The sequence below is a fragment of the Culex quinquefasciatus genome, chromosome 3, assembly GCF_015732765.1.
Source record: "Culex quinquefasciatus strain JHB chromosome 3, VPISU_Cqui_1.0_pri_paternal, whole genome shotgun sequence".
Classification (NCBI taxonomy): domain Eukaryota; kingdom Metazoa; phylum Arthropoda; class Insecta; order Diptera; family Culicidae; genus Culex; species Culex quinquefasciatus.
In genome coordinates, this window is record NC_051863.1 from 73320599 (window position 1) to 73344088 (window position 23490).

General features: G+C 37.5%; 1 protein-coding gene across 9 annotated transcripts in view; it reads right to left on the minus strand.

Annotated features, from left to right (window-relative positions):
* Window positions 1-23490, minus strand: part of LOC6048354 (zwei Ig domain protein zig-8) — a 628146-nt gene that overhangs the window by 73040 nt on the left and 531616 nt on the right. For all 9 annotated transcript variants that reach the window (XM_038258615.1, XM_038258620.1, XM_038258616.1 and 6 more), the window contains exon 5: window positions 7093-7315. In XM_038258615.1, the coding sequence (XP_038114543.1) occupies window positions 7093-7315 (223 nt within the window). The remainder of the gene's footprint in view (window positions 1-7092; window positions 7316-23490) is intronic.

The window sequence follows — 23490 nt, forward strand, 5'->3', positions numbered from 1 at the left end:
CAGCTAATTGCAATGGCAAAATTTTCGGGCCAGTTGATATGAAATCTTTTCTGGAGTTTTTTTTTGAAAAGGTACAATAAACCAGAATTTCAGTTTTTGCTTTTTGGGTGTTTTTTTTTAATACCCCTGACTCAAGGCGGTTTCAAAAACACCAAAAAAGCAAAAACTGGAAATTTGGTTTATTGGACCTTTTAAAAAAAACTCCAGATTTCATCAATTCTCTGTTAAATTTTTGGCATTGAACAATTTTCAAGAAATATTTTGCAAACAATAAAATTTATTACAAAGAGTCACTCTGAACCATGCGTTAAAGACACAACACAAAAACCCTAGAGCTTGATACCCATATTACCCCAAATCTTATGGTTCCGCAAATGTCCCCTTATCGGAACAACCCCGGGGCCGCCGGCCGCTCCAGGTGGTGGCCATTATTGCCAAAATGTAAAATTTCATGTCCAGTACCAAAATCCCAAAAGTTTGATACACGCAGAAGACTAAGGCATATTTGAATCAACAAAACGTTTTGTTGATTTGAAAATCATTATTTTTGTAGAATCAACGCTAAATTCCAAAGCAGCTTTTTCGAAACAACAAAAGACTTTTGTGGAATTGAAAAAATCAAGGTTTGTTTCAACGCAAAATCGGCGTTGATTATATTCAACAAAAATTTTGTTGATTCAAACCTAGCACAGGCTGATTCTACAAAACCTTTTTCTGCGTGTACCCTTATTTCCCCAACTCTTATGATTCCCCAAATGTCCCCTTATCGGAAAATCCCCGAGGGCCTCCGGCCACTGCAGGTTGTGGCCACTACTGCCAAAATGTCAAATTTCATGTCCAGTATCAAAATCCCTAAAGTTTGATACCCATATTGCCCCTACTCTTATGGTTCCGCAAATGTCCCCCTTTCGGAACACCCCCGGGGCCTCCAACCACTTCAGGTAGACCACCGACTGAAACCAGCCTTCAGATTTCCCATGGCTAGGTCCTGAAGACGCCACCTGGTGGCGCTTGGTGGTAGACCATCGACTGAAGCCAGCCTTCAGATTTCCCATGGTTTTGTAGGGATGCGGGAAGGCTAGTTCCTGAAGACGCCACCTGGTGGCGCTTGCGAGAGGAGCTGAGCTCCTCTCGCTTCGGTGGTAGACCACCGACTAAACTAATGCTGTGGAGGGAGTGGCGTTTATATTTATATCAAAACCGTCGGCCGCGCTGCTTCTGTGATTTTCCCCTCTGCTTGGGGAAGGCGTTTCATTTTTCGGTTTCATTTCGCTTCGCGAAATTTTGGATTGCTACCCTGTATAGAGCCCTAAGACGAAGTTCTTCGTCAAAAAAACCCTAATCGTCAACGATAAATTCAAAACTAATGATCAAAACATCGGTGCTCACCCCTAGAATGATAGATTAGGTTCATGTCAGAAGCAATGTTTCCATACAAGAAAAAAAATCCTTAAAACGGTTTACGCTGAGCTTGAGTGAAAAAAGTAACTTTTTCGAGTATTTTTCAGAAATGCGCGTAACAAACATACTAAATTCATTTAAATTTGGTCGCCTTGTGCTTCAAGTTTTTGTTTAATGTCCCCTGAACAAATTATTGCACATACATAGCCCAGCTTGTTTTTGGGCATGGCACGGCGGTTTAGGGAGAAAAATTTGTATTTTTTTAAGCTATTTTTTGCCTTCCTCACTGAGGTAAGGCTATAATCCTGCTCTAAAAATGAACTTATTATTAAAAGCTTGAAGACCCAACTTCATGTATACATATTGACTCAGAATCTAAAACTGAACAAATGTCTGGGTTAGTTAAAAAAATTGCAGCCGAAACTAATGCATGCAACCTACACTAAATCCCCTAAATACGCTCCCCCCGATTTCGCCTCCCACGTTTTGCACCCCTCGAATTGCGCTCAAACCCCGAATTAACGCTCCCCCCAAATAACGCTCTAATTGGCGCAAATCGGGGGAGTGTTATTGCGGGGTTGTGGCGTAAAATGGGGTTTTCTTTTGAAATGTTCTTTATTATAAATAAATGAAACATTTGTATAAAGGGTCATCTATAAAACGCGGATAAAGGTCTATCCACAAATCTGGGTATCCAAGAACTCCCGGAAGTCATGCCCTAGATATCTACCTGATCATCGGGGGTCTATATGGGTGTACTAACCATCGGTATAGCTTCAGATAGCTTCAATAAAACACGATGGATACTCTGGGGTACGTTGGATTGTTATGGGTCATCCAAGAACTCCCGAAAGAGATCAACGGGGATCTATATGGATACATTGACCATCGGTATAGCTTCAGGTAGCTTCACTGAACCACGAAGGATACTCTGAGGTACGTTGGATTGTTATAGGTCGTCCAGGAACTGCGCTCAAACCCCGAAATAACGCTCCCCCGAATTGCGCTCTCTCCTGGTGTGCGCCACCCCAAAAAGAGCGCACATGGGGGATTTAGTGTATAGGAAACACAGAGAACATTTTATACGGGGTCTTTTTTGGGGGGTAACATTTTTTTAGAAATAGGTAAGAAAACTATTGAATACATATTAAAGTATGGAACATCCCCTCATTTGCGGGGTGAACGAAAATCTTTCGTCGGGAAAATGGAAGTTATCATCGTTTGAAGTTTTTGAACTTTTTTTCCTATTGGACGAAATTTCTCTTTTTTCAATTTTGTATTGTTATGAGTCCACGTGGACATGATTTATTGTTCAGACCATACAATTTCTTATAAGAAATAATGCAGGGAACATAATCTCTGAAGCACGCAAAGTGATTAGAAATAAGGGAAAAAAGTTATAAAGGTTTTTTTTGGAAATTTTGGAAATTTACTGTTGAAATTGCGCACCCTCTTTCCTGAAAACCGCAATGTTTTTTTTTTATTTTGAAATGATTGATTTAATGAATTCTCTTTTGGGAAATGTTTCTAGGTCCATTGAGTACAAAAATCACTACGGAAAAGTGTAATTGATTGTGTTTATGCTCAACCGTAAGTCACTTTTATTAATTATGGATTTTAACTAAATTAACATATTTTTGTGTGTTTTGGTTTTAAAATGTACCGTTTTCATTATATTTTCAAATTTTTATTAGTCTTATAAAAACTCACAAGATAACTCGAACTTATTTTGAGGTCAGATGATAATGTGATGGTTAAAAAGATTAATAATTTGTCAACTAAATGTATGGGTATCAAAAGATCGGAAATTTTATGCCCTTTCCGATGCCACATAGGTTGACTTGTGAATTGTGGACCGGTTCGGATGCCGGCGGATTTTCCGACGACGTAATTCCGGGTTGGTACGAAATTCCAACGACAAATCTATTCTATCGATACAAAAACCCCCAAAACGGTGTTATACCCACTCCCAAATGTTTATTTAGCAATTCTATGGTAATATATTGACATTTAGTTAAATTGAAATTAAGTTTAGATAAGTTTTATATAGAATTTCCAGAGTTATATAAACGTTTATACTAAGTAATTAGTAATCTTTATATTCAATCCAAATTATTTTTTTCAATTAGTTCAAGATGCCTATTTGGAGTTGGGAGACTGGGTTTATGGTGATTTGTCAACAAATAACTTTTTTTTTTCTTAACTTATTTTTATTAGGTCCTTTTAGGTGCTGTGACCAGGTTGGGACCGAGGATCAGTAAAACAATATATAATAACAAAAAAAAACTCCTTAAATTCCATACTTGGAGATCATGTAACTGACGAGGGTTACTTGGTCCAAGCGGGTCTTGCAGGTCTTGAACCTGCCGATGTACTTGGAGAAAATCCCCCACAGCTCAGCAGAACTGTAGAGTACCTCCCCGGCTTCCTTCTCCGTGGCTCCATCGTCTCGGGGGCCACCTTGGCTGCTTCCTGCGGGAACAGGGCGATCCTTGGATTTTCCGTCCGGAACTGCACCCGGCAACGGAGGGAACTCCGCCGGCGTGAACGCCGGAACTGCTGGACTCTGCTTCTCCGCCTTCCTTGCCGGCGGTTTCGGTTTCGACGCCTGCTGGCGCCTCCGAATGAAGTCCGCACGCTTAGGGCAGCTGCGGTCCGTGGCTTCGTGGGCTCCAGAGCAGTTGGCACACCGCTTCGGCTCGGCTTCTTGGACTTTGCACTCGTCCGTCTTGTGGAGACCCCCACAGTTGTTGCACCTGCCTTTCAGGTGACAGTTCCTGGTTCCATGACCCAGCTGCAAGCAGTTCCTGCACTGGGTTACGTTCGGCCGCTTGTTCCGGTAGGCCTCCCACCGGATGATAGTGCTTGCCACAACTTTCATTGCAGAGAGCTTCTACAGATTGGTGTATCCCTTGGGGAAGACCACAATGTACGGAGTTTCGTCCACGGTGGACTTTTCCTTCCGCTTGATGATATGCACCTCCAGCGCGTCCAGCTTGAGATCTCTCTTCAGAAGGTACTTGGCCTCGTCCGGTTTCAGTTCATCAGGAAAACCACGAAGAACCAACCAATGATTTCGTTCGCTCCGCCGATCCTGGGTGTAGAATTCCACTTTCTTCTTCTTGAGTAGCTCTTGCAGCTTGTCAAAATCTTTGACAGAGAGCCCGGGTGGTGGAACCGCCGGGGCGTCCCCTCCTCCTGCTGGGCTGGCATTGTTGTTGTTTTTGTTATCTGTAGCGGGCTGAACTTGTTGTTGTTGAGCAGGGTCTTCTCAACTTTTTTTCTTCGATGCCGATTCCATTGACCTCGCTGGACTTCTTCCGCTTCCGATTCCCGCGGACGGGACGAAAATCTTCCTCCTCGGAGGATTCCTCCACCTCCATCTGCCAAAAACTTCCAAGCACGCGAGATGACAACACGAGCAAAACACGTCTTAACTTGTCGCTGGCTGGCGACTGAGTGAACAAATAACTTTAAAAACAAATAACAAACAAATTATTCGCTCTACAGCTTTGCCTTGGCGTTCTCGATTGCGAGATTCCTACTCGAAACTAGGTGTCCGAAGGCTTGATTGTTGAGGCAATTGCAAACCTCTTTTTACACCTTAGCTTCCATCCATCCCGGGATTCGAACTGACGACCTTTGGATTGTGAGTCCAACTGCCTACCAGCGACTCCACCAGGACAGGACCCAGGGAGACGACCCCTACACCTGGACTGAGCTAACGACCTAACCTTTTTAGGTTAGTCCGGGACCAACATTTACTTCCCTTCCGACGAAAGGCGTGATCAGACAAATCTCGTCTCGAAAAATGTCACCGGGACCGTCTGGGATCGAACCCAGGCCGACTGGGTGAGAGGCAATCACGCTTACCCCTACACCACGGTCCCGGTTGAAATAACTTTATTTATGTTAATTTTTCGAAAAGTGTAAAAACTTTTTTTGCACCTTTTTTTATTTTTGTAATAGTATTTGTTATATAACTTTTTATAGAAAACAAAAAAGTGAAGCTTTTTGTAGCAAAATGTTCGGCATGAGTTTCTGATTAAAACGTAGTACTTGGTTTTTGTCAAACTTTAAATTGTTACATGTTTCATCACAAAATGTGCATAGTGCCCAAGGGATGTAAATACTTTTTTTTACATACTGTATACCATTTAGGTAGAAAATGAGTTAATGATGACATTTTTTTATCCTTGACAAACTCTACAAAATGTTTTCCGATTTTGGAAATTCGCTTCTGTTTCCCGGATATTTAATGTTTTCTGTAGTCGAGATCGTACATGTGTCAATCGCTTTCTGACCTGAAATCCCTTAGCTCTTTGTCACATTTACATCAATTTTCAGGCTGTGTCAAGATAGCACGACAAGATTGAAACTTCTTTCATTTGAAAAGTGACAAAAATGCACGGAGTTTTTTTCAGTTTTTATTGAATATCTCGCTCTCTCTTGAAAGGTGAGGCATTGTGAGCTGCACAAAATGGCATTCTTAACTCAGTTTAGCTTAAAATGCACTGGTGACATGTTAGAAACGCTGAAGAATCGATAAGAATATTTTCAAATCACTTTTGTATTGACAGCTTTCAAATTTTTATGGAGACTTGTATTTGCGAAATTTCTGAAAAATTTTGGATGAAACTAGGATTAAAAAATAACACCAAATTTGAAGTGATTGTTATAGTTAGTAATCGAATGACATTTTTAAATTTGCATAACAAAGCAATAAAGCAATGCATCATTCAATTAAGCATTGGTTAACCAAAGCAAAATCCAACAGTTTTTTATAAATAATTAAAATTGAATTGATTGACACCCGTGGGCAATGGAAATGAACGGTAGTATAATTTTAGAAATAATTACGATAATGGTTCTGGTCGCAGGCAGTAATCACAACCTCCAGTGTTGATATTCAATGCAGATTGGAATCAATCATTTATTTCCAATCACCATTAGTAATGAGTTTGTTTTCACTCATTTAGATCTGGACAAAAAAATATCCTAAAAATGTTATTATTTCCAACGTGATTGAATTTGTCCCAACGAGAGTAGTGCAGTACGTACAGATTGATCCCACCAAACAAAACAATCCAGCTTCGAGCACTGGCCGATATTATGTCATTAGTTGTCGACATGTCGTAGTTCTGGTGCAAACTTGCGCGAAATGTTGCACGCAAAGCTAATTATGCCTTTGTCGTTGATTGCTTATCGGGGAACAATCCGAGTCTGTCCGTCCGGACACATTCCAACAGAGATAAATCGTGCCACGGTGGCAAAACTGAAACAAAATAATAATTAATCGGCACATGCATCACGATTGGCATTTACAAATAATTAAGCACCCATCCAAATCGTGGGGGAGGGCGATGATGGCGTGATGTGATGATCAATTGCCCACGTGGGTGGACATAATATGATTTGGTCCGCGGGATGGCGAGCTTTGTTCCGATTTGAAAACTGCAAACAATGCGCGAACTGTTCGACGCTTTGTTACGCTGATATTGCAGAAGATGAGATTATAATTAGTAGAATTCAGCAACAATGGCGAAACCCGTATATACTGGTGTGGCTTCAACTTTATTGAAGCTTTGTATTTGATTGGTTTGGTTAGCATCGTTATTTTTTCAATCAATTATTGAAAAAAATCAACAGTATTGAAAAAACATTCCCGTTCAATAATAATGTCAAACCTACCGATGACGTTGAGGTGCACAAAGTGGCTCATGTGCGGCGTCGTCGAGATCTGGCACTCGTAGATGCCCGAGTCCCGGTGCTGCGGATACTTGATCTGCAGGCTCCAGTCTTCTGTGTGCGGGTGATGGATCGCCCGGAACCGCTGGTCCGACGTGTACGTGTAGCGGCCAACGGTCAGCAGGTGGATGTCCCGGTGCCGCACCCACGACACCTGCAGCAGCATCTGAAAGGGAGAAAGCAAAAATAACGACCGTGAGTCAAAGTGAAGGGGAAAATAATAATGATCAGAAAGGAGCAGGGGGGAATCGCCCACGTGTGCACAGAATTTATGTACGATACATGATATCATTAAGGCCATCCCCCCCTTTCTCGTAAGAGATATGAAAAATGTTTGCTTTGAAACCGTTCAAGTACCGCGCTTGGCAACGACCAGCGACAAAGACACTTTATGCACTGCTTCCCTCCATAGTAGGAGGTGTACTGAGAATTTCATTTCGGAAAAAGTGATATGTTATCGTCACCAGGAGTAGCAATGGGACACTTGAGCTTTTCACCAGATTCTGGGAAAACGTTATTGCAATGCACTCCACTTGGTTTGAGGTTTATTACGATTCTGTTAACCTAAAACTTTTGTTGGAATTTGATTGAAATAATTCTTATATAATGTAAAGCCTGAATTTTAATCAGGCATAGCATGAGGACTTATCAGCACTTTGACGTCTGAAAACAAATTAGGAAATGTGTAAGATTCACAGCAAAAAAAGTCGTAAAATGCATGCATGCACAGCAAAAAATTCGATGGTAAAATCGCATGTGAAAGCATGCACATCACCTTCGTCAAATTAAACACTGCATGTACAATTTTTGCAAACACAAAAAAAGTTGCAACCGATGGGATTCAAACCCAACACCAATAGTTAGGACTGACGCCTTAGCCCACTCGGCCATCAGACCGATGAAAATTTAAAAGGATATACGCATATATGAGCTTGATATTTCGGTCAAGTAGGTTTCCCATACTGATGGGCTACATATTTCAGGGTGAAAAATCACATAAAATTGCATAAATTAATGCAATATTTATTTTACACTCAGGCCTTTTACACGCAGCTGGATTACTACTTTTTTAGCGTCGCGAAGGATTAAAGGTCTGTACCGAGCTCCAGGGTGCTCCAAACTTCAATGTTATATATACCAAAAGATGCGCAAGGATCTGGCCTACACGCCAATGATGTTCTTGGTAAACGCATTGGTGGCCGCATGGGTGCCTCAAAAATAGACATTTAAAAAAAGTAATTTTACGGGTTCAATCCCATTTAAAATTGAAGGGCGGAGCGCCAGCTCCTGTTACGTCCAATCAAGCTCATATTTGGGATTTGGGCTCAGTATGCCCACCGGAACAAACCCCTGAATGCCCGTCAAAAAGTCAATTTTGTTACACTAAGCAAGTTTGATCCACGAGAACAAAAAAATACGAAATTCCATACATTTTTGGCAGGTTGCTCAAACGAAACCATAACAGCGTTTTTACCTAGGTATTTAAAAACGTGGTTTTATAGAAAACCTAAATGTATGGGTATCAAAAGATCGGAAATTTTATTTTCTTTCCGATGACACATAGGTTGACTTATGAATTGTGGACCGGTTCGGATGCCGGCGGATTTTCCGACGACGTAATTCTGGGTTGGTACGAAATTCCAACGACAAATCTATTCTAGCGATACAAAGACCCCCAAAACGGTGTTAAACCCACTCCAGAATGTTTAAAAAGCAATTTTATGGTATTATATTGAGATTTAGTTAAATTGAAAGTTTGCAAAATTAAGCTTTGATAAGTTTTATATAGAATTTCCAGAGTTATATAAACTTTTATACTAAGTAGTTAGTAAACTTTATATTCAATCCAAATTATTTTTTTAAACAGTCAAGAGACTGGATTTATGGTGATTTGTCAACAAATAACATTATTTATGTTAATTTTTCGAAAGTTGTACAAACTTTTTTTGCACCTTTTTTATTTTTGTAATAGTATTTGTTATATAACTTTTTATAGAAATCATCTTTTCATGAGCTTTTTATAGCAAAATGTTCGGCATGAGTTTCTGAACAAAACGTAGTACTAGGTTTCTGTCAAACTTTAAATTGTTACATGTTTCATCACAAAATGTGCAAGGGGTGTAAATACTTTTTTTACATACTGTATCTACGAATCGTGTTATCTTCGAATTATTGAACATTCGAATCCTCGGATCTAATAAGCCGAATCATATAGACCATAAGTAGTCAAATGATATTTTTTACAATAAACAAAATAATAGTCTTTGAATTTCGAGATTCGGACCATTAAATCTTCAAAACTTCGAAACATCGATCTTTTAGAACTAAGGATTATCTTGGATATCTTCGAATGTTCGAAACTTCTATTAAACGAATATTCAGTTCATTGAATCTTCAAACCTTTAAAACATCGAATCTTCGTATCATCAAATCTATGGATCTTCAGATCATTGAATCGTCATAAATTTGAACTCCAGCAATGTTTCGAAACAATCGAATTTTCAAATCTTCTAATTTCAAGTAGGTATTCAAAGACTCGGTGATTCATAGTTCCAATGATTCGAAGATTGGAATTTGCGAATCTTCGCATCGTCCAACCTTCTGATCATTGAATATTCGAATCTTCGATCGAGTCTTTAAATCTTCTTATCATTTAGTCATGATCTTCGAATCTATGAATCTTTGATTCTTCGAACCTTCGAATCTTCAAAATCAACCAAAATACCGCTCGTCACCCTCTGGCTACTCCTTTTTGCTTGATTTGCAAGTTAAATTCAAATTAAGCAATTGAATGTAGTTAGAAGCATTTCTATTTTAAAAAACAAACTTAATCCACCTATGTGGTTGGAGCCTTCCTCACTCATTACCAACAATGGCTGTACACAAATTTTATCTATTTTTTAGATCCGGAATAAAAAAGTACATCAATATCACTTAAGTGGCCATATCTCGAGTCAGGGTTGCCAGATCTGCAATGTTTTGGGCTCGTTGGAAAGGTATTTTGATAACCTAACCAACGATGGGTCGGATGGTGGATCCGGACATAGTTTACATACATTTAAGTGAGATCCGGCTTCCAAAAAGTACTTCAATATCACTTAAGTGGCCATATCTCGAGTCAGGGTTGCCAGATCTTCAATGTTTTAGGCTCGTTAGAAAGGTTTTTTGATAACCTAACCAACGATGGGTCGGATGGTGGATCCGGACAGAGTTTACATACATTTAAGTGAGATCCGGCTTCCAAAAGTACATCAATATCACTTAAGTGGCCATATCTCGAGACAGGGTTGCCAGATCTTCAATGTTTTACACTTGTTGGAAAGGTCTTCTGATAACCTAACCAACGATGGGTCGGATGGTGGATCCGGACAGAGTTTACATACATTTAAGTGAGATCCGGCTTCAAAAAAGTACAACAATATCACTTAAGTGGCCATATCTCGAGTCAGGGTTGCCAGATCTTCAATGTTTTGGGCTCGTTGGAAAGGTCTTTCGATAACCTAATCAACGATGGGTCGGATGGTGGATCCGGACATAGTTTACATACATTGAAGTGAGATCCGGCTTCCAAAAAGTACATTAATATCATTTAAGTGGCCATATCTCGAGTCAGGGTTGCCAGATCTTCAATGTTTTAGGCTCGTTGGAAAGGTCTTTTGATAACCTAACCAACGATGGGTTGGATGGTGGATCCGGACATCGTTTACATACATTTAAGTGAGATCCGGCATCCAAAAGTACATCAATATCACTTAAGTGGCCATATCTCGAGACAGGGTTGCCAGATCTTCAATGTTTTACACTTGTTGGAAAGGTCTTTTGATAACCTAACCAACGATGGGTCGGATGGTGGATCCGGACATAGTTTACATACATTTAAGTGAGATCCGGCTTCCAAAAAGTACATCAATATCACTTAAGTGGGCATATCTCGAGACAGGGTTGCCAGATCTTCAATGTTTTAGGCTCGTTGGAAAGGTCTTTCGATAACCTAACCAACGATGGGTCGGATGGTGGATCCGGACATAGTTTACATACATTTAAGTGAGATCCGGCTTCCAAAAAGTACATTAATATCATTTAAGTGGCCATATCTCGAGTCAGGGTTGCCAGATCTTCAATGTTTTAGGCTCGTTGGAAAGGTCTTTTGATAACCTAACCAACGATGGGTTGGATGGTGGATCCGGACATCGTTTACATACATTTAAGTGAGATCCGGCATCCAAAAGTACATCAATATCACTTAAGTGGCCATATCTCGAGACAGGGTTGCCAGATCTTCAATGTTTTACACTTGTTGGAAAGGTCTTTCGATAACCTAACCAACGATGGGTCGGATGGTGGATCCGGACATAGTTTACATACATTTAAGTGAGATCCGGCTTCCAAAAAGTACATCAATATCACTTAAGTGGGCATATCTCGAGACAGGGTTGCCAGATCTTCAATGTTTTAGGCTCGTTGGAAAGGTCTTTCGATAACCTAACCAACGATGGGTCGGATGGTGGATCCGGACATAGTTTACATACATTTAAGTGAGATCCGGCTTCCAAAAAGTGCAACAATATCACTTAAGTGGCCATATCTCGAGTCAGGGTTGCCAGATCTGCAATGTTTTGGACTCGTTGGAAAGGTTTTTTGATTACCTAACCAACGATGGGTCGGATGGTGGATCCGGACATAGTTTACATACATTTAAGTGGGATCCGGCTTCAAAAAAGGGCATCAATATCACTTAAGTGGACATATCTCGAGACAGGGTTGCCAGATCTTCAGTGTTTTGGATTCGTTGGAAAGGTTATTTGATTACCTAACCAACGTTGGGTCGGATGGTGGATCCGGACATAGTTTACATACATTTAAGTGAGATCCGGCTTCCAAAAAGTACATTAATATCACTTAAGTGGCCATATCTCGAGTCAGGGTTGCCAGATCTTCAATGTTTTAGGCTCGTTGGAAAGGTCTTTTGATAACCTAACCAACGATGGGTTGGATGATGGACCCGGACATAGTTTACATACATTTAAGTGAGATCCGGATATATGTGAAAACACATTTTTATACATAACTTTTGAACTACTTATCGAAACTTCAATCTGTATAAAACTCGATCTATGGGACCCTAAACCAAGTCGAATGCAACAGGTTCGGGTCAAATCGGTTCAGCCAGTGCCGAGAAACATGAGCTAGTTTGTTGGTCACATACATACATACACACACACATACACACACACATACACACAGACATTTGTTCAGTTTTCGATTCTGAGTCGATATGTATACATGAAGGTGGGTCTACGACGTTTTTATAAAAAGTTCATTTTTAGAGCAGGATTATAGCCTTACCTCAGTGAGGAAGGCAAAAATAACATAGCTCTTTGTATATTCACCCATTGGATACCTCCTCAATGGCAATTGCAATCCATGAATGATCAGAAAAATTTGTTCAAATGCAACCTCCCTCGCCCTCCTCCTCACCCAATCATCGCTGCTGGGAATTTGTTATGCTCGTTTGTTTTAAATCATAAAATATTCATCAAGTGCAAACGAAACAAAACGAGCCACGTTAACCCAAATCCGGTGCGCTGCATTCTGCTAGAAAACGTCCATTTAATCTGTCTAGAGCGAAATGAAAAGCTCTAAAAAGATAAAGGAAGCAATATCAATAAAACTTTTTTTCTCTCGTTCTCTCTCTCTCTAGTTGCTTCAGCACATTGTTCTCTGATTGCCTTCGCTCTCACTTGATTGAGCACAATGAACTATGAAAATATCTAATCAAGCAAATTGATTGACCGTAAGGCACACACACACATCCACAAACCCCGCTGCCAGAAAGTGTTCGTGTGTCTCCGGAACGAGCCACCCGAAGACGCCTCCCCCACCCGAAAATCGCATCGTTATGGCGTCTGCCGGCGCTTTATTTTATATTTATTGTGTGATGACGACCTCCCCCACCGTCTCGAGCCCCCAAGCAAAGTGGCCGATTGTTGCACGGATTACTCGGTTCATCGAACAGGACGAAGACGACGGTTGGACAATTTCTTGGTTCACCTTAAATCTCCCGAAAGAGCTAGACGGCCGGCTTGGTCAAATATTGCCAAGTTTGGTAGCGGGGAGCAGCTTTGGTTGAACCATGAAGAGAAGAAAGGAAGGAAGAAGAGGAAACTTTGAACTGCACCGCCAGGAAAGCTCGTAAACAATCCATAAGCGATAACGGAAAGGACGGAACCATATTGTACGTGGGTGTGTGGGTGGGTGTAAGCGTTATTTTTTTTCCGTTTGCCCTGCGGTGATCACAAAGTGCCACCGTTACGTGACTTAAAAAATAATATTGCAAAATAAATCATGTCTAAACACACGGACTTTATAAAAATGCGGTTTTCAAAATTTTCATTAATTCTTGATGTTTTCAGCATGCGTCAAATGTTCGAATCGTGTTAAATAATCTTCATTTGGCATACATAACTATCCAAATATGTTTCATAAAAAAAATTAAAGCAGCAGAATAATATAAACGATATTTTGTTTTGCAATGACGTTAATAGCTAGTGATGATTTTTTTTTGCTGATAGAATGTGAATCTTAAGTAATGTAAATCTTAAGTTCTGTGTTTTGCCTTCCTCACCTTACTGAGGAAAGGCTATAAAATCACTCGAAAATTGAACTTCTTAATTCAACACTAATACATCGAAGATCTGACAAACCTATCAAATGTTATGAGCACTTAAGTGCTATTTATACACATTTAGAGGCCGGATCTCAGATATTTAAATTAAAATGATGTCTGGGTCGATCATGCGACCAGTCGTCAGTTAGGAAATAAAAAGACATTTAAAATGAACCCAAAACATCGAAGATCTGACAACCCTATCAAAGTTATGAGCAGGGCTGCGGAGTCGGGTCATATTTCAAACGACTCCGACTCCGACTCCAACTCCGGCTTTCTCAGATTAGCTGACTCCGACTCCGACTCCGGCTCCGGCTTTGAACAAATGGTTGGCTCCGACTCCGACTCCGACTCCGGCCTACCAACTCTAGCCAACTCCGACTCCGACTCCGACTCCAGCTTTCAACAAATGGTTGGCTCCGACTCCGACTCCGACTCCACATATTTTTAAATCTTTCAAAAGTTAGTTAACTATTTTTAGTTAATTATTTTTAAAACATTGAAAAATAGGATTATTTAAATACTCTCTAAGCGTCATGTTTTTCTCAAGAAAAATAAGTTAAGTAAAAGTAAAATAAAGTAAATTAACGGAAAAAAGTTTCTAGGTTACAAGTTTTATACATTATGGAAACAGAAATCAAAAAATATCTCTAGTTTTAGAGGCATTTTTTAAAGAACAGTTTTGTAAGTAAATTTGGATTTACTGGCTTATCCTCAAATTTAAAATATTTTTTTCAAAGCTAATAAATTTAAATATTAAATTGTTATTTTTAAATGAATAACTAAAAGAAATCTGGCCTTAATGATCTATTGAACATTAAAATTCAATTTGTTCACTTTCAGGCTGACATTTGTAAGAAGCACAGTGACAGGCACCTTGTTTTTTAAATGACAATTTTAAACGAAACTTTGTTTTGTTTTTTTGTTAAGACATACATGGACATCACGCCATGGCTGAAGGAGATTATTATTGCAAATCAATGTATCTAAACAAATTCTTCGTGGAAAGGACGCTTAAGATGTCCTTTTCAAATATCTGTGACATGGAAAATATTTTAACCTGGAAAATTTTAATTTATTTTGATTTTAAAATTTTATATACTTTAAAAAGGAGGTGCACGATACTTCGTGAATCTTCACCTAAAACGAAGCTTTATGGATAATCTGGCGCCTCCATCAAAATATATGAAAAAACTTAAAATATAATAAAAAACAAATATCCACAGGTAAAATATTTTCTAGGTCACAAATATTTATTTTTTTAAGGTACATTGATTTGCAATGATTATCACCTTCCGTCATATTGGCGTAAGACATACAGTATGAGAAAATTCGTACCAGTTGATAATATTTTGATTCTGTGTTTTTTATTTATAATATTTGAAAAATAAATCAAAATCCTATATTCTGTTCTATACATTTTTCTATTAGTTCATTTTTGTACTGAATTCTTGAGTTTTTTTTAAAAATAATTTGCAACGATATCAAAATAGTTTACCTAAAATCAACATCAACATCAACAATCAATTATTATTTCAAATTTGTTGCAACTTCTTGTGACATTTTTTGTTAGTTTCAATTATTTAAAATGCAACACTTTGATTTTCTTGTACTCAGTTATAAACAAAATGCGCATGTTGAGTTTCAAGTAAGAGATTGTTGTTATCGTTGATTATTTGTTACAAAAGTTAAACTGTCAGTGACTCTTTTCCGATCTGCAAAAACAGTGATTACTATTTATAATCTTTTTATGTACCTCGTAATTTTTTCCTAAAAAATGATTTATTTTAAAACCTCTAAGACATTCGCTATCGGGGTTAAAGATGACTTTGTGTGTACTTTTTTCAGAAATAACAGAAATTTGAATTGAAAGGGAACATAAATATAGTCTGACTACACGTCCCGCCCGTGTGGATCAATCGGACCGCGCACATGACTCACAATCCAGAGGTTGCCGGTTCGATTCCCGCGGCGGGCGCTCTTAAATTCTTTGTGTAAATATGGGTATTCGGCGCCGTCGCTCCGTGCCATACTTTCATACATTTAGGAGCCCAGGACGGCGAAGTCCTTGTAGAAAAAAGGAAGACACTAGTGGTTGGTACTAGCAATGGTGGCCGACAGCTATAAAGTCAACTTCGTTTTTCATAACCAATATTTTTTTAATTATTTTTTGAATTATGATACTTGGGTAAGAGGTTATCATTTAGTGATTATAGTGTAATAACACAATTAGAGCTTTTCAATCACAATAAAAAGCTTCAAATACATAATGGCATCTGATAAATCAATTAAAAATGTAAGTTGTTTTGTAAATTTAGCTGGAAATTTTGGAAAATACTGAACAATAAAAAAACATATTTTTTGTTGAATTTAAGATAACTCCGGCTCCGACTCCGACTCCGGGTTATCAGAAATCTTCGGCTCCGACTCCGACTCCAACTCCAGCTCATAAAATTTAGCCGACTCCGGCTCCGACTCCGACTCCAGCTGTTCGAGTTTTGACGACTCCGACTCCGACTCCGACTCCAGGTCCCCAAAAAGACCCGACTCCACCGACTCCGGCTCCGACTCCGACTCCGACTCCACAGCCCTGGTTATGAGCACTTAAGTCTTAATTTTTAGACGCAATTCAACTTGTAGTCCAATCACAATGTATACCAGTTTTGGCAAGCGATCCATTTGCCCAGATGTTCTGTATAGGGATTCTCCAAGAAAATCCGTTAAAATACGTCCGTCCAGTATGATATTTGAAAGATTTTTCCCATTGGTTTAAAATACAATCCTATCAAAAGAAATGAGTACCGAAGCTTGAATTATTAAATATTTTTGGGGTGAATAATGCTGTTTTGGTTAAATTTTATCGCTGGAGTGAGATTTTGTGACAAGTCTGTGCTAAGGAGATAGGACGTGTAACAAGGTAGTAAACAAGTGACGATGTAATATATGTTTGTGAGGAAGGCACCAACCACCTAAATGGGATTAGGTAACGTTTTTCTCCTGCTGCTATATATTTCAACGATTTTCTATGTTATTGTTAAATTTTCTAAGATTCTTGAAATTTCCGTTTAATTTGGTGTGTCACAATGAAAATTGTAACTTTAAAACAATTCTTTTCTCAAAACAAAAATAATCTGCGCTGAGAAATAATACAATTCGGGTTGTGGATTTTCAAATTTGAACAAATTCAGTCCAAGGGTAAAAAAATACGGAATATCTATGAATTTATGACATATTATTATCATATTTTTTCTGAAGTTTACCGTATAATTCCTATCTGGATCCCAAAATTCAAAGCTTATTGAAGAATTAAAAAGTCTTTATTTGATGAATAATGCATATAAAAGCGGCAAACGAAGTTTTGCACATAGTTTACAATTGATTTAATATTTCAATGACATTTTTTCAGGCAATATTTTTTAAGGGAAAATTATAAAGGGGGTTTGAAAGCAGAAAATTCAAATAAAGTTTGAATTTTAAAACACTATGCAATCCTTAGAAAACTGTTTCAAGTATATTTTTCCTAAATGAGTATTTCTTTTTCTCTGGCAGAAAACACTTTTTGATTTTTCAAACTTTTGAAATTAGGTATAACAAATTTGAATTAAGAATTATAGTAAAGCATTACCTCCTTATAAAATGCGTTTAAGAATAGTTTTCGAAATAAATAAATTGAAAATAAAGAAAGAAAAAGTGGATTCCATGAAATTTTAACTCTTGCATGTATCCTTAAAATTAACCCAAAATATCAAAAAACATCAATTTTTTCCCAAAATATCCAAAAGCCTAAACACTAAAAATTTAATCTAAATTTCATTAAATACAGAAGTGGAATTAATCGAAAACAATATGAAAAGCATATCTCTTCAGAGCAATTCCATGTCAAATAGGGAATCGGTTGTACCCTACCCTCTCTGATTTCAATGAAACTTTAGAGACATGTTATCCTAGGCCTATGAAAGCCATTTTTGTGTATATGGAGCCAGTTACACTCGATAATGACATTTGAGAAGGGCGTAAGTGTTTTTAATATGTTTGTATTTTGTAATTTAAATATTGCTGAATCTCGAAGCCATTGCATCGTATCAAAAATTGGAAAAGACAAACTTGTAGGAAATTTGACGGGCTTTCCGAAAAAAATACACTGAAAGGAAAAAGCACTCAACTTTTATGAGATTGTTTTGATTTTTAACTTTAAAAGTCAAATTTAAAGGTGAGCCCACGATTTTTTTTCGTTCAAAATTTTTATGAAAATATCCTAAGATATTACAAAAAGACTCACGAAAAATGCAGGATGGAGCAAGTCACCTAAAAAAATACAAAAATCATTTACTGAAACTGTTTTTTTTTTCAAAGGTGCTCTAAACGTCAAAATTTTTAAAAACCGAACACGAGAGTCGATTCTCCAGACAATTTTACATAAAAGTCTCCATATTGACCAATGTCTTAAGTCCAATCCTTGTGAAGTTACAGCGGTTTTAAAAATAAAAATGTGGAAAAATGTGGGTTTTTGATGGTTTTTGGCAATTTCTATTCGACAGACTTGATTTTTCAGTCTTGAAAATATTTTTACCGGAAAGCTCGTCCAATTTCCTATAAGTTTGTCTTTGACCACATTTCAATTGGATGCATGAGCTTGCAGATATAAGCTTATTTACTATCCAGGTTACTACACTACACTGAAAAAATAATATGTTTTCAGTCATGAGCAAAAAAAAAAACAAGTAAAAAAAGTTTATCTTTGACCACTTTTTGATACGATGCAATGGCTTCGAGATACAGCAATATTTAAATTACAAAATACAAAAATATTTAAAATACTTACGCCCTTCTCAAATGTCATTATCGAGTGTAACTGGCTCCATATATTCAAAAATGGCTTTTATAGGCCTAGGATAACATGTCTACAAAGTTTCATTGAAATCGGAGAGGGTCGAGATAATAGTACCTAAAAAATTCCTGTTTTGGGCTGGAATTGCTCTTCAATGATAAAAAGTAAACTGATTTCAAAAAAATTTATGAAGATACAGCCCCAAGTAACATTTTTTTTCCAGGAGTTTTACAAGAGCTCTTCAAGATAGCTACAGCATAGCAGTTTGGACCGCAGTAAGATAAAATTCTCTTCAAAACTTTTTCAGGAGTTTGGAAGAGTATTTAATAAAATAAAGATAAAGAGAGTTTTATCCTACCGCGGTCCAAACTGCTATGCTGTAGCTATCTTGAAGAGCTCTTGTAGAACTCCTGGAAAAAAAATGTTACTTGGGAGCTAATAGTCTATAATTCAATCCTAGTTTTAACAATGTTTTAAATGATGAAAAATAAATACGCAAATTATATTTTGTTTGATTGATAAATACACATAATTTAATCAATTTTCTGCATCCAGTTCATCAGAAAATAAGTTAAAATTTAAGAACATGGAATCTGAAAACATTGTCAATTTTACAGAATCAACTGTGAAGTTAAGGCCAGTATATTACGATCGATTTGATTTAAGAAAAATGTTGGAGTATTAGGCTTTCTTGAACTCCACACAGGCCCTCCAGTCAGCCAACCAAACTAAATGAAACAGTTTCAAAGTCCCCCCGTGCAACAGCTGGAACAATATCTTTTCCTGTCATTTTCCGCCAGCTGGCCCGTTGCACTGGCACTCCATTTATGATGTATGAAGTTTTATACACTTTTCTAACCTTCCTGCAGCTTCCCTTCCGTCCCTCCCACACCGCCCTTCGGGATTCCCCCACCCTCGGAAAACAAGATTGGAAAGTTTCTCGCTGCCTGCGCTGCACAGCGCAATGTTTTATTCATGAAAAGTGCCAAGTTTGACCGGAAAGGTGAAGCAGTGCAACTGCTGCTCGACTTCTTGGCGAAGAAACACTGCTGGGAAAGGGGTTGGTGAAATTATAAACAGCCACGCGTGGGGGGCGGTAAATTATGTGCGTGAAAACTTTGTGTTTGTTGAGAGGCTCCGAGCTAATGAATCACGAGGAAAGCTGTCAAATTGCAACTTGTGAATAAATGATTGCAACAGGTAAAGTGAGCAACTTAATCAAAACATTTAACTATTATTTTTTTCAAATTTTTATCAATCTTTTTTGAAAATACAGCACATTATTTAAAGTTATAATTTTGACATTGAAACTGAATCAAACCAAAAAAAAAAAAACAAAATATGTTTTATGTTGATGTCCTGCGCAAGTAGCACAAGAGAAGTTACTTTAGAAACTATAACTCATTAGTGCTCTCTCATTAGACGGGAAAATTTCAAGCCACCATCTTCCGCCCAACTGGGCAGTTTCCCGATATTTTTCTGCCTTTCAGAACCTGCAGTGTGAGTTCATAGGCGAAAAAGCCCGGTTAAACTCCGCTCATTAAAAATACGTTCTAGCCCAACAAAAGGTTCGTGCTAGCGCAAATTCTGGCCTATTAAAAACTTTCCCTTGTGTTGTTCGCCCAGAATCACACGCGCCTCAGTTTGCAAAGCTTTTTTTAAAGGTGGGAGGGAAATGAACTTTAGTTTGGAGTCCAAAAATCCTACTGAAAACAAATTCAGTCAACATAACGGACTCGACGTCTGTCCGAAAAAAGGAAAACTTACCTGCCGCAGGGGGTGCTCCCACCAAAAAGTGATGCAGCAAAAGGCAAAATTCCGTCACGACTTTTCATTCCTTTGGGTGATAAAATAATGGAAAAGGAAGTTCTTGCTGGCATCCTTTTTATCGTCACGATTTCGTAAAATAAGAGCCATTCCACGAAAGACGCAAAAGAAAACCTAGCTCGAACTTTCCGGAATTTCCCAACTCGGTTTCCTGGCCTGTCCCAAAAAGTGCCTTGCCCTGCTTTCGGTTAAGACAGGTTCCGTTTCGTTGGGGCATTTTTTTTTGTTGGTGAACTCGAAAAACCTTTGGCCCATCTGCAGGAATTAAGTGGAAAAAGTGGACCTACTTTGGTGGAAGTTTCTCCCCTTTTTTCCTGGGAAGATCTGTCCCACTCACCCTTGAGGGAAGTCCTGGACGGTTCCCTAGAACTCGTGTTAAGTATTCTAAACAAGGTTCGAAGCTAGTTGGGAGGGGTTTCGAGACTGACTAACGGGACCGAAGGGTGCTTGAACCAAGAGAGATTGAAAATTCTTGTGGTTTAGGTGAGTGTGAAAGAGGGAAATTTGATGATGGACTTACTAAGAAGTGAATATTAAATTCCTCTAAAATCGTGAATGGAAGAGACGATACGAGTTGATAATACTGATATCGTCGCAATCGTGCCTTGTTGTCGATTATGCAATTTGGCTTAATTGATATAAGGACGCTTTTGACAAAGAACTTTTTCGTAAGGGCTCTATTCTGATGAGGTGTCAATCCAGAAAAAAAAAAACGAAAAGTGTCGCTCGTACGAGTAAACATTAACCTGGACCTGGAATTAGTGGCAGTACTCGGCCGAATGTTTACGCAGTCCACTTTAAAAGCAAATGATTATGGGTTAGATTCCCATCTGCTCCAACCTTCCATCGGATGGGGAAGTAAAACGTCCGTACCGGACTAGATTGTTGTTAGGCCGTTACGTCATTCCATGTGTGGGAGTGGTCTCCCTAATATAAAGACACACCAAACCACTCGCAATCCAAAGGTCGTCAGTTCGAATCCTGGGGTGGACGGTTTCTTGGAGTAGAAAGATGTTTGGTCGAATGGACAAAAGGTTCAATACCAAAAGAGCAAAAGACATAAAGTTGAATGGTCAAAAGGTCGCATGGACGAAAGTACGAAAGGTCAAATGTGTAGAAATTAAAATTCAATATTTAGGTTTTTTTAAACATTCTATTCTTGATTGTCGTAATGTTTATGTGAATATTTGCAATTTTTGAAACAAATTAAAGTTCGACCTTGAAAATATTTTTAAGTTAATTTTTAATCTGTCATAATATTTTTAAAAAAAATTTCCAGTCTTTCAAACATAAGCTGTCCTTCCAAAAAAAAAAAGGATTTTTTTGTTGTATTTTTTAATCCGACTGAAACTTTTTTTTATTTCGGTATGCCCAAAGAAGCCATTTTGCATCATTAGTTTGTCCATATAATTTTCCATACAAATTTGGCAGCTGTTCATACAAAAATGATTTATGGAAATTCAAAAATCTGTATCTTTTGAAGATTTTTTTTATCCATTTGGTGTCTTCGTCAAAGTTGTAGAAATGGATAAGGACTAAACTTAAAAAAGTAATACATGGTATTTTTTGTGGTGATTTTCAATTTCACATTTTTTTCACTAAATCTTGATATGCATAAAAACAATATTTTTTTTATTTTCTGATGTGTTTTAGGGGACATCACATGCCAACTTTCCTGAAATTTCCAGAATGTGCAAAAATCTATGACCGTGTTATGAATTTTTAAATCAATACCGATTTTTAGAAAAAAATGAAATATCGGTTGCAAAAATTTTTTACTTCATTTTTTCGATGTAAAATCGAATTGGCTATCAAAAAGTACTCTAATAAAGTTTTGTTAAAGTGCACCGTTTTTATGTTTAATCCATTTTAAGGTAATTTTTCTGAAAATAGTCGCAGTTAATCTTTTTTTTTTTTAATGATTAACCATTTTTACCCAGCTTTGTAAAAAAAATATATTTGAGAGACTGTGAAAATTCCACCCTATATTTTGCTTTTTTGAACTTTGTTGATACGACCTGAGATATTTGCATGCAAAGATATAAAAAAACAGGAAAATTTATGTTTTCCAAGTCTCACCAAAACAACACACCATTTTCTAATGTAAATTTTCCGATGTTTTCGAAAACAATATCATTTCAAAAGGGCGTTTTCTTGAATGTTTGCTCCTTTTGAAATGTTAGTCTTGATTTAGAATAATTGAAAATAAAATGTTTTCGAAATGATCTGAAAGTTTCATCAATATAACTTATTTTAACAATGAAATCGGACCATTAGTTGCTGAGATATCAACATTGGAAAATAGTTGGTTGTTTGGGTGAGACTTAGAAAACAAAAATTTTCCTGTTTTTATAACTTTGTATGGCAATATATTGGCAACTATGTGTCGTATCATCAAAATTCAAAGAAACAAAATGTAGAGAATTTTCTCAGCTTCTCATTTTTTTTTCAAAACTCGGCTAACATGGGCACTGATTTTAAAAAAATAATAATTACGACTATTTTCAAAAAATACCTGAAAACTGCTATAACTTGAAAACGGTGCAACGGTATTTTTTTCGAAAATTGAAGTTGAAAAAGTTTTCATTCAAAAATTCTAAGATTTGCACATTCTGGAAATTTCTGAAAAGTTTGCATTTGATGTCTTCTAAAACATATCAGAAAATGAAAAAAAATGAAAGTAATGTTTTTTTTGCAAATCAAGTTTTAGTGACAAAAAGTGATATTGAAAATCACTAAATATATTTTTACCGTGTTTCATTTTCTTCAGTGTAGTCCTAATTCCTACCTTCAACTTTGCCCAAGATACCACATTGATCAAAAAAAGCTTTCAAAGGATACAGGTTTTCGATTTTTTTTTAAATTATTTTTGTATATGTATATGGACAAACTAATGATGCAAAATGGCTTCTTTCTTCTTCAATAATAATAAAATTTGCATAAATAATCGATTTCGTGGAGAATTGCTCAATGGTTGGAATATTTTGATGACAGTCCAGAAAAATGAAAAATTCTTGCT